Source organism: Dipteris shenzhenensis, unplaced genomic scaffold (assembly GCF_047967505.1).
Source record: "Dipteris shenzhenensis isolate YYH24624 ecotype China unplaced genomic scaffold, Dip_SZ_1.0 scaf0584, whole genome shotgun sequence".
In the NCBI taxonomy this organism is placed as follows: Eukaryota; Viridiplantae; Streptophyta; class Polypodiopsida; order Gleicheniales; family Dipteridaceae; genus Dipteris; species Dipteris shenzhenensis.
In genome coordinates, this window is record NW_028239890.1 from 16,003 (window position 1) to 27,749 (window position 11,747).

Below are 11,747 nucleotides of genomic sequence, written 5' to 3' on the forward strand. Positions count from 1 at the left end.
CAACTCAACCAAAAATAACATTGTATAAAGAACTACAAACCTCCTCAAACAAGCCTCCAAAGAAATATCACACAATCAACTCCTTTCTTGCATCAAGCCAAATGTTGTGATCTACCTCTTGTTCCTCCAATCCATCTTTGTATGTAATATGGATATAGCCTCCTCATCAATTTAAGGAGAGAAACCCCCTTGAACTTCTATGTAAAGGCTTTCAATTTCAAAGTAAACTCAACATCCTCAAAAACCTTCCTCCACATGCACGACACGATCCCCCCTCTCTAAAATCATTAGAACCTTAAAAGACTCACACAATATTCCTCACCATGATATCTTTTGGCACAACAAGACACCGATCAATACTCTATGCATGCACAACACTCAACACACAATCCCTCCTTACAACCTCCAATGCACTCAACCATTATATCAAATTGCAATTCTCCCAAGCCTTTTTTTTTTGGCTCAATTCAAAGTTACCAAAGAAAGTCAAAGGCTATAATGATTGATTCATTAGACATAACCTCATCATAATTCAAAACATTTTGATAGCTACTTAAGGGCAAATTGCAACAAATTATCCATTTCTACTTGTCTACCTTGTAGACTAAAGAAAACCCTTTTTATCAACTCATCTTAATTTGACTTAGATTGTTAAAATTTACAATAAGAGTATTTATCAAGATGAAAATCTTAAGTCTTGTTCTTTGAAAAGCTTAACTTATTTCACAATTACTATTAAAAAGATAGCCCTACCTTTCTTTTGAAGATAATCAATTTCATTAATAATTGTAAAAGCTTAACTTATTTAACAATTACTATTAAAAAGATAGCCCTACCTTTCTTATGAAGATAATCAATTTCATTAATAATTGTCAAGGGAAAGGGAGAGAAAGCAAATTAGTGAGGACACCTTCCATGCAAAATAATAGAATGGAGAGCATCACCTACTCAAGCATAAGAGGATGAAGTGTGCACTTTTTTTTTGTTAAGGGACAATGCATGATTATTCAAATTTGACCTAGGATTTTAATGTAATCAATTCTAGTTGAAAACGCTTGACCTAGGATTTCAATGTGCTTGACCTAGGATTTCAATGTAATCAATTCTAGTTGAAAACGCATCTAATCTATGACTTAATAAAATCTCAAGATATGCCCTCTTCTTTTTTGTAGGAAAATTCGGCTACCCATTAGCAATGGATTTTGGAATTCCAAAATTCTTAGACCCATTCAAAGGGTATCTAAGGGAATCCAAATGCAACATAATTTAACATTTCGGAGTTGTATAGGAAACCAAAAGACTTTATTTTCCTCTCATAGAACCAGTCATTTCGATTCACCTCGAAATGATCCAGCATCTACATAAGACTGCCGGCAAGTATAATAGACATTGTAAGTATACAACGAGGGCAATTGTGATACAGGCTGGACTGTACAAAGGAGGCTGTGAGGAAGTAATAGAAAACTGGGAGGGAAGATGGGCAGAGATAAGAAGCCATATGATGAAAAGCTCTTTCAAAAGGAGGATGAACCAGGGAATTAGCTTTTTCTTCAACAACTCAGCTTGTGCCTTTCAGTTTAGAAATCTGCTCAAGCAGGAATTTGCTTTCTCCTGCCCAATCCACAGCTGCTATAGATCGAATTGTGATTCGTTGTCTCTTCTCGTTCATATACTCTGATTGAACTACACTAATCCGGAATACACACGGAACCCACATTGCCTTCTTGAGCTCGGCTTGATACAATTTCATGTCAACATCCTGCACATGCAAGCCAATCTTCCATTAATGCATAATCCTTATTAATCCCATCTTGAAACATGCACCCCATCAAGGCAATCCTCAATCAATGCAAAATGTTAAATCCAGAACAGCCTCATGTTCCTGCATTAATGCAAAATCCTTCGCTTTTAACAGTCTTGTATTGAATCTGTGAGGTTGATGGGTCTCGGAACACTCCAACAAAATATTTTCAACTTACATAGGTCAGTCTGAAGAACAGAACTTGAGACAAACTGCAACCTAAACAGCACTCTGAAAAACAGAAATGTCTTGATCTATCACTACATTTTAACCGGCAAAACAAAATAGACCCTGTACGAATGATTTGTCTCACATAAGACACATGCTTCAGAGCAGCCAACAGTGAATTGATTAGTCTACTGTAGTAAACGTGCAATACAGTAGTCTAAAACTTCTGCCTTGATTCGCCTCTTAAATACAGCAGTCTGCCTTGCAAAAGACCAAAGAACAGATTGTCTTGATTTGAGAAAACTTCCAAAAAAGTGAAGGAAGAGGACCTGTGACTTAATTTCCGAAAGATCGTCAGCAGAATGGCCTAGAATTTGTTCAGCCTGCTCGTTGAACGCAGAGATCCATGCCTCTCCGGAGAAATCTGACATCTTCACTGTCATAATGTACCTGACAGACCAATTCCAGAGTTATGAGTGTAACTACTTATAGAAATGATAAGCGATGTCGGAAAGCTATCACCAGAGCAACCTTACCTCCTACTGCAACTGTCGAAATTTTTCTGACACCCTTCACACCAAAACTTGGAGCCTCCATATTGTTCCGTTACCTTCTTGTTACATGACTTGCATGCGAGGTACCACATCGATTGCTCCGGCTTGATGAAACTAATGTAACCTCTCATGTTAAAATACGCAGGCTGAGGAAGAAATTCAAGGTTCTATATCAGAATTCCGTATCGATCTTGGATTCAAAGGTGTCTCTTTTCAATCACAGGGAAAGGGAGGATGATAGCCGACCTTGTCTTCCCCTACGGAAGGCTGCGTGATCTGTGAAATGAACTCGCGTTCAGAGTAGAGAGACCTCGAGCCATTCCTTGCAGCTCCTCCAGGGAGGCTGGCTCCCGCCGAAACCAACTGGGCTTCCTTCCCCTCTCCATGAAACCTGTTAATCAGAGCGCAGCCCATCAACGAAACCACAAAATGCGAGACTTCGCATGGCTGATGGCTACATAAAGCTTGCAAATATGGAAAGAGCGCTAACCATTTTCTAAGCTTCTCAGCCTCGGGAACAGCAGGATTCACGAGCATGACGCTGTTTTGCGTCGTAGACAACGAGACGCCTGATTTCAGAGAAAAATTCAGAGCTACAGCTGTGGTATCAACTAGCTAGCAAGCAGAACAATGTCATCAAAAACCTCCGCTCACCTTGGAAATCTGAGACTTTCGTCCCTTTGAACAGAACCACCGGGGATTCACTCACCATGTCCAGCAGCTTTTCCCCATCTTTTGTAGCCAAATCATTCCACACGCTTACCACGACGGTTTTCTTGCTGCCACGACAAAAGAAGGCAAGATTCAGATGTGAAAACCGAAGAAATCCATGAAGGTGAAGCACCATGTTTCGCATCCTACCTCTCGTCCGCAATGGTAACATCACGCTTAGGAATTTCTTCGTTGTTGCTCTTTCGGCGAATGCTGACAATTCCCGAAACGCTCTGCACCACTCCAAAAACGTCTGCAGTAGTGGGACTGTTGGTGAGGCAAAAATCACATCTCCTACCAAGAGCATACACAGGATGCTTTCTAAGGCTTACCAACAAGCTCGCGCGCATTCACGTATGGCCCCAACTCATCGATCTTAACCGCCCGATATGAAAGCTCGGGAATTTTAGAGCTGTCTTCCACAGCTTCCTCAACTTCTGCATTCGCATTGAGCGTCATCTCGTAGTCGTTTTTCACTGTGGAGAATTGCTTGTTTGCTACCCGAAGACTTCCCTTGGAGATGAAGTACACCTTGCCTAGCTCCAGCTTCGGGTAAAACTTTTCAGCGGCCTCTTTGAACATTGTGGCTTGGATTTGAGTTCCCTGCGGACGCAGACAACTGTATGAGTCATTGAATCGCGTCGCAGGGAAGGATTGGCGCAAAGACAACAATGAAAGGGCTCCCAGACGCTACATCTTCGTCAGTAAGCTCGACGTTGAAAACGTTGCCCTCTCCCCTCGCATTTCTGAAAGTGCGCAGAGGTCCTTTCCCGGTAACCCTGACCTTGATCGTCCAATTGCCTTGGTATGGATTCAACGATACCAATGGATACACCCTTCGGGAGATGCCCATTCTTGCAGCAGGAGCGGCACTGAAGACAACCGACCAGTAAGCACAAAGTGAGGCTTATATTAGGGAGGTTTCTTTGAGAGAACAGTTGAGTTGCAAGCATCACTTACTTCCCGCGCTGCTCCTGGACAATCTGTGCAGCGGACATGATTGAAGTATCGCCAGATTTCTTTCCGGTTTTGGGCTGCAGTGTGATTGGAGGCTTCTTTTCATCCATCCTTGAAGCCCCAACTTCGTGATCCAGAGCAGGCGCGACCACTTCAAAGTTGATGCCTACGAGAACCCTGCCAGAAAGAAAGGCATCCAAATGGTTAGGAGGATGCGTATGTTCAACAGAGAAACAGTTTGTCACCCGAACACGACCAGCCAGATGACGACGCGTACTTCTGGCCCTGCACTTCGTTGCACGTGTAGTCGGTGATGCGAATAAGCCCCAGATTCTGCAGCTTGCCGGACGTGACTTCGCTCGCCCTCTCCGTCGGGAGCATAGTCTTGATCTTCTTGCTTCCATCGCTGGCGAAGAACCTGGGAGGAATGCGACGAAGGAAAACGATGAGTTGAGAAGGACAAGTTTGTAAATGGGGGAGGGGGAAGGAGAGGGGGGAAGGAAGAGGGCATACGTGAAGCGAACATCGCTATTTCCGATAGGCTTGAGGTCGACGACCTGCGGGAAGGAAAAAGCGTCAAAACAGAGCAAGGCGGAAGGAGGAAAAAGAGGAGGAGGGGGAGAGAAGGAAGAAAGGGAGACCTGGACGACGTAATCGGTGGGAGGGGAGGGGGAGGGGCAAGTGAGCATGGATGAGATGGAGGAGGGGGTGAGGGGAGGAGGAGGAGAGGAAGCCATGAAAGCTTCAAGAGCTTCAACAGATGAACAAGATAGCAAAAATGAAGAAGAAGAAGATGATGAAGAACATGAAGAAGAATAAGAGAGAGCCTTGTTTTTTTTTAAATTTTCAAACAAATGCGAAATTTGCCCGCGAAAAACACCCGCCCCCTCTTTCTTTCATCCCCTTGAAAACCAAGTTCAAACACCTCAACACCTCCATACCACTTAATCCCTACAACACTAACCAAAAGGTGAATGATCACAAATCATTCATCCGGCCTTCCCGAGATCCAACTAGCCACAGAGGGCGGAGATGATGAATTGATAGCGATGAGGGAGACAAAGAAAGAGAGAGAGAGAGTGTGTGTGCGCTAAAACAGCATGTGGATCATTAAAAAATGGAGAATTTTTGAAAATAAAAATTGGCTATTTTCGCTTTTGTTGAATCTCCTTCACTTAAGACCTACCTATGGCAAGCCAAAAAATGGGTCTACTAATTCTAAACATCCTCTCACTTTGTGCTCCAGCATCCGAAGCTAAACCCCTAATGTATATTAATCTAAATTTAGCTAATCTAATTAACCTCCAACCTGCCCCTCCCGCTTACAACCTCTCCCCTCTGATTCATTAGAGCCTCACATCACAATCTCTTCGAACTAGCTCCAACCCTACAGTCTATAGCGCTACTCCTTCGCACCCTCCCGTCCCTCATCCCCGATGTGTGTCCTTCCACCCTAAATCCCAGAAACGGAGCCGAGCTGCAACATGCTCCTCCCTCACTGCCTCACTTTGTCTCCACTGCCATGGCCCTTTGCTCCTCCGTTGTCTACGACTGGAAGCCCAGTTACAGCAATAGACTTCAGTGTATTGGAGTCTGTTGCTCGATTGCACTCGATTGCACGATACCAATGGAGCGAGGGTGCTTTGGGGATGATTTCCCCTCCAAGGAATCACCACCCGTCCCACCTGATTGCCGCCAACATACGATGCAGAGAAGCCATACAAAGCACAGGTTCCATTCGAGCTGGAGTAAGAAGGCTAGTGCAGGGAGCTGGGCACAGGCTCTATTTATACTGCTTCGATGGCAGTTCATAGAGTTTTGGAACGTCATCTCCAGGGACACGTGGCATTTTTCTCTCCCCCCATTTATCCCTCTCCTAACCCCTTCACCCCCCTCCCCCAACAGCTAATTGAATTTTTTCTCTCATAGCCCCCCTATTCGCTTTCGTGCCTAATCGCATTAATTATTTAGTCTTCTATGTTACGCGATCTTAATTAACCTAAGCTATTGCCTTATCATGCATTTTATTTTTTACCTATTCTCAATTAAGCTAAGCTCCCTCCCTCTCCCTCACTGCGTCTACGCCTCTCAGTCACCTCTGCGTTCTCTCCTCACCTCTCAGTGCATATGCGCCTCTTCGTTCTCTCCTAGTCTCTCCCTCACTTCTCCCTCCCTCGCCTCTCAGTCATTCCCTCCCTCCACTCTCTTCCCTTCGAGCCTCTCTCTCCCTCCTCCGCCTCACTCCTCTACCGTACTCCACTCCTCTCCCTCAGCCCAGCTCTCTCTCTCTCTCTCCCCTCTCTCATGTCTGCTCCCTCTTCCCTCACCGCAACTGCTGCTTACTCTCCCTTTATAGCTCGCCTTGCTGTGCCTTTATAGTTCGCGAAAGGCAGTGACAGAAATGTCTAGAACTCTGTAGAATTTTGAAGTTTACACGCGACGCACTCTCCCTATTCACAAAACCTTAGATTAATCCATCTCTTTCCCCCCCCTCTCGCCTCGTCGGCCCAAACAAATTAATGTACATCTATTAATTAACTGGGGGTCCCTATTCTCTCATAGCATCCCCCCTATTTGGTACCTTGTTCATTAGAGCGCATTTCCACAATGGTCGATTCTACAGCCGCGCAATGTGGAGAGTCGAAAACATAGTTGTGTCCATCCTTTTCGGCTCAAAGATAGTAAGTCCCACTAAGATCACGAAAAGGCAAAGAAATTAACATCATTGAGCCAACCCCGCACGATATGGGTATGGCAGCTCCAGATCGAGCACCCGGCGGTTTATGGAGTTTCAGCAGAGTGAGTTGGGGGCTTGGGGGTCGAGGCAAGTCTCGCATGCCTAGTCCATCAGGGTCCTGGTATCTTCTTTGCTCTCTAAGTTTCCATTTAATATGGGGAGTCCACACTTGAGGTGGCAACGGATAAATAAGGTGGGAGGAAGCAGTTCTCCATGAGATGTCTGGTGGGTGTAAGCCCCTCACACAGCAATGGCGGCTCTCAAAACAAAACAAAATAACCGTGCAGATAGGAGTTACGTGATTTTCTCCCTGTCGTAGGTCGATAAAACTCTCAACAAGACCTTAAATGTAGGTGCATTTGTCAAAGCATATGCAAAGCAAATTTCTATCTACTCGTTCTCACATAAATCCCTACTTTGAAGGCTCAAAAATCTCTACATTTTGAGTGTGCTTGTGGGAATGTCCTCTTAGGTAGAAGGGGCCATTCAAGCTAGGGAGTTGGAAATGTTTGAGTAGGCTTTGATAAGGAGTAGACCTAAGCTTTTCTTTGATTGTCGATAGGTGATTGTCCTAAGCTTTTCTTTCCATCTGTAAGAGCGCATTCCCGCACCAACCTTATTTATAGGAGCTTTTCACAACATAGGAATTTCATGTCTACAACGGAACATCTCAATCTTTGCTTCTTCCTTCCATCCAACAATTTTCACGCTGCAAAGCAGCTTCTTCAACTGCCATCGATGCCCCACCATTCGAAGAAATAATCCAAGACCTTCCATATTGCGATTTCCACACTTAACGTCAAGCATATTGGCGATTTTAGAGTAGTCTTCTTGAGCCCATAGGAAGTTGCGAATTTTTCGACCACGAGACTATTTTCACGCTTTCCATAAAACTCGACCGAAGAATTCTGCTGCGTGGGAATGCCCTCTAAGGAAGTATATCAGGGAATCAATGGAACGTGTGTTGGATAAGCACAATAATTCGGTTACCAAATTTGGCATGTTGCCGAGGTGTTCCATTCAAAGCTTACTGGCATTATGGGTAAGTCGCGTATTCAAGATGATTGTTGGTAAGAGAATTTGAGGGCATTCCTTTTGAGGGTGAAGTGTAGAGTTTTAGAAGGAGAGAGATGCTTATTGGCAAGGCCTTTCTCATAGATTAAACTATGGGAGGCTATGTCTTGCATGGAGAAAGGTAAATCTCTTGGTCCTAATGGTTTCACATCTGGATTCTTCATTACATTTTGGGATATTTTGAGCTTGATTTGGTGGACATGGCACCACTGCTTTCTGTAGAGGTACTCTCTTAGAATATGTCAATGCAAACTTGGTTAAGTTACTCCCTTGTGGGGGATTAGAGACTAATAAGTATGCATAATACTTCGTATAAAAGTATTGCTAAGGTGCTTGCCTTGAGAATTCAAAATTTAGGCATCTCAATGGTTGACACACAGCAAAATGGATTCATCAAATCAAGGGGTATCTTTGAGAATCTATTGAATGAGTCTGCAACTATGGATTACACCTGTACAATGGACAAGGCTTATGATGGGATTTTATGTTGGGAGTCCATCATAAGTTGGGTTTTGGGCATGTGTACATTAAGATGGTGAAATATGAGAAAATTATCAGCATGCTAAGCAAGCTTTGTGCTTGAGATGCAAGCACCGGTGAAGGAGAGAGTGAGAACAAACCAAACCCCAAAGCTCTTTTTTCATTCTAAGCACCAAGGTTGTATACCACAAACTCTACATAAACCCAGGCTATGAATCTCACCTCTGTACCTTCTCTCTCCATACATAGAAACTCGTCAACCTCCCACTCTCTGGAACAGTCCCTCTCCCCTATTCACACCAAGTCCTACACTCACTTAATCAAACCACTCTACCTCCCCCCCCCCCAAATGGGAACATGTCCCTCACCAACTCATTTAGTTACATATTTCGAGCCCCAGTGACCTGATCGACATGAAACAAGTACCATCTAAAAGCTCACTCAAGACCCACCTCCCTTTGGACTCCATAGTAGAGGTAGACTTACAAAACAATCGGACATAGCCTCCTATGTAGTGTCACTAAAACCCCCTAACCACCCCTAATAGTAACAAAATAAAATTCCACATAACATTCCCCCACAGTTGAGTACACAACACGTGCTCAACTACTCCATGAGCTCAACACGTTACAAAGAGGTTCGTCGTCCTGTATCCAAAGCAAAATGTGAGACACTGCCATCCACTATAAGAAGATAATCAGGGCCCTACTAGCTCCAACATACATGTTGTCCACCATAAAAGATAACTGAAACAACATGATAGGAATAGAAACACTGCCATATAAGGCAGCCATCCATGCCACATAATTCCTTCCCCTAACTGGCTCATCCTTCTCTTGGATTAGATCCTCCACTGCCAACCATGCCTCATATTTGTTTTCATTCATCTTAAAACTTTTAATTAGAGCTTTGCTAAGCAATCTCCAGTTACACTTGACCTCATCATCCAAACCTCGGTACCATAAAAGAGCCTATTCCTCCAACCCTTGTGCAAGAAAAATTGCTCTAGCTTCATCATTTGTAGAGTCACATTTGTTGTTAACATACCTAGCAAAGGCATGCACGTCCTCATGACCAAGTCCATAAAGGAGTTGTGATCTCTCCATCTCAGCCCCAATCACTGCTTTAGGGTAATTACATGCATTGATTCACCATCTTAAACCTCCTCCCCGTTTCATTATTGACCAGCTCACATGCATGAGAAAAACCTACCAATTCCCTCAAGTCAACTCGTGAACCATCAGCTTCGGTGTAGCTATCGTTAGAAGGGTAGCTGGTGTCATTTCCACCACCTGTTAATTGGATTCCAAAGAAGGCAACAATAGTAGCGATGGCTATGATTGCAATGGATTGGTTGAGCTACTCCTTAAAGGAATCCCAGTCAAATGGAGGATTTAGGACATGTCTGGGTCGTCGCTTCACGTCACCTTTTGTCATACTAAAATCAAAGACCAAAAACTACCCAAAATGGATGAGAAGCGACGACCCAGACATGGTAGAAGGAAGCATTTATTCATTCACCGCTTGTTCTCATGGTAGAAGTCCTCGTGCCCATCGCTTTATCTCTGCATACATACACTAGTTCCACGTGTGCTTCTCAAAGTGTAGCAGGAAGCATTTATTCATTCCACATGGCGTAAGTCAACTCTCTCACTGTTACCTGAACCATTTCCTCAAGTATCTCTCTCTTCCATGATCTCAAGCTTACCTATCATCTCCACCAAAATGAAAGCGGGTAAAATTCTCAACGAGATGCAAGCAAGGGTGAAGGAAAGAGTGAACAAGACCAAACCTAAAAGTTGTTTTTTCATTCTAAGCACCAAGGTTGTTCTACACAGTGTCACTAAAACCTACTAAATGCCCCTAGTAGTAACAAAATAAATTTTCACATAACAATGGCTTCATCCTTGTTTGGCAATGCTTCGGCTACTATTTGCTTAAATGGTGGTTGGTGGGCAGATATGAGATTCGATGGTCTACGAGACAAGGGTACTCTCTTGCCCCATTGTTGTTTGCATTATGCACACTGCCCCTTATGGTTCAAATTAAGGTAGCCATTAGGGAGAGCTTGGTTAAAGGGATGAATCTCCCAATTGGTGTTCAACTCTTTGATGATGACATTATGACCTTCTCACATGAGGACCAGTCAAGTGTGAAGAGTTTGTTTGCAATCTTGCAAACTTTTTGTGGCGCTTCAAGCTCAACAAGTAGGCCAAAATTTTGCACTCAAAGTAGATCAAGACTTCCTTCCAAAGTGGGCAAAGGATTTCTTGGTCCAATGGGTGGGTTTACAGAGGAGATATTGTGTGGCATTTAGGTGCCCGCTTGGGCAATTCCCCCAGGTACATATTTGATTGGGTAAAGGATAAACTTTAGCAAAAACTTTGCTCATGGCAAGGTCTACCTCTAGGCTAGAATGTGCAATCACTTGTTTTGCAACATGTATTGGCTGTAGCCGCAACTTATATTGTATTTGTATGGAACTTTGAGAGATGCCATTGGTTGGAGGTTGAAAGGAAAGTTAGGGCATTTTTTTAGATGAGGAGGGTAGGGAAGAAGGCTACACTACATTCCTTGGGATGCCTTATTGAGGGGAGGCTTGAGTTTGCATGATATTGGGCTCAAGAATGTTGCCTTGTGCTACAAATGGCTCCCTAGATGATTCAAATGCTAGGCCCCTTGGGTTGTATGATAATGTGGGGAGAGAGAGAGAGAGAGAGAGAGAGAGAGAGAGGGAGGGAGAGAGAGGGAGAGAGAGGGAGAAATGCACATGATATAGCTATATGTACCCTATGTTGTATCGAACATACACATGAATATATACATGAGAATCCCTTAGGGTTAGGGTTAGGGTTAGGGTTAGGGTTGCCTCTGATGCCCTATCGAGATGGTGCAATTTACATCATCCTTAACACCCCCTCATAATTTGCACTATGTAAGTAGAGGGTGCATGTACAATAACTTTTTGTGGATTTCAATTGGTGCAAATGATAGCATCAAAAACTAAAAAGAATTAGAGTAGTATGTGCATGTGTGAGCACAGTGACTACATAACGAAAGCCTATACAATGAGTACAACTTATGTGATCCTGTACATAATGTGCATTTCCCACTTTAAGTTGTAGGTCATCCTTCACCTTTGGGAACAGAACCCAAAAGATAGATTGAAGGGATGAGGAAGTAAGAAGTCAAAAACTGGTTGATCAAAAGATGATTGCGTGAATGATTACAGATATGGGTACGTACTGAACATGTCATAAGTTGT

The 11,747-nt window shown here is 43.6% G+C and overlaps 1 protein-coding gene across 1 annotated transcript; it reads right to left on the reverse strand.

The window, feature by feature from the left end:
• Positions 1-1,272: 1,272 nt before the first annotated feature.
• On the reverse strand, positions 1,273-4,936 carry LOC147878078 (replication protein A 70 kDa DNA-binding subunit B-like). The gene is made up of 13 exons (XM_087372446.1): positions 4,833-4,936; positions 4,705-4,748; positions 4,469-4,609; positions 4,195-4,368; positions 3,929-4,106; positions 3,567-3,837; positions 3,385-3,487; positions 3,178-3,302; positions 3,014-3,092; positions 2,770-2,914; positions 2,506-2,669; positions 2,299-2,419; positions 1,273-1,759 (listed from the first exon to the last, which is right to left on the reverse strand). The coding sequence occupies exons 1-13, from the start codon at positions 4,926-4,928 to the stop codon at positions 1,559-1,561; spliced, it is 1,842 nt and encodes a 613-aa protein (XP_087228572.1). The 5' UTR covers positions 4,929-4,936; the 3' UTR covers positions 1,273-1,558.
• Between the last annotated feature and the right edge of the window lie 6,811 nt (positions 4,937-11,747).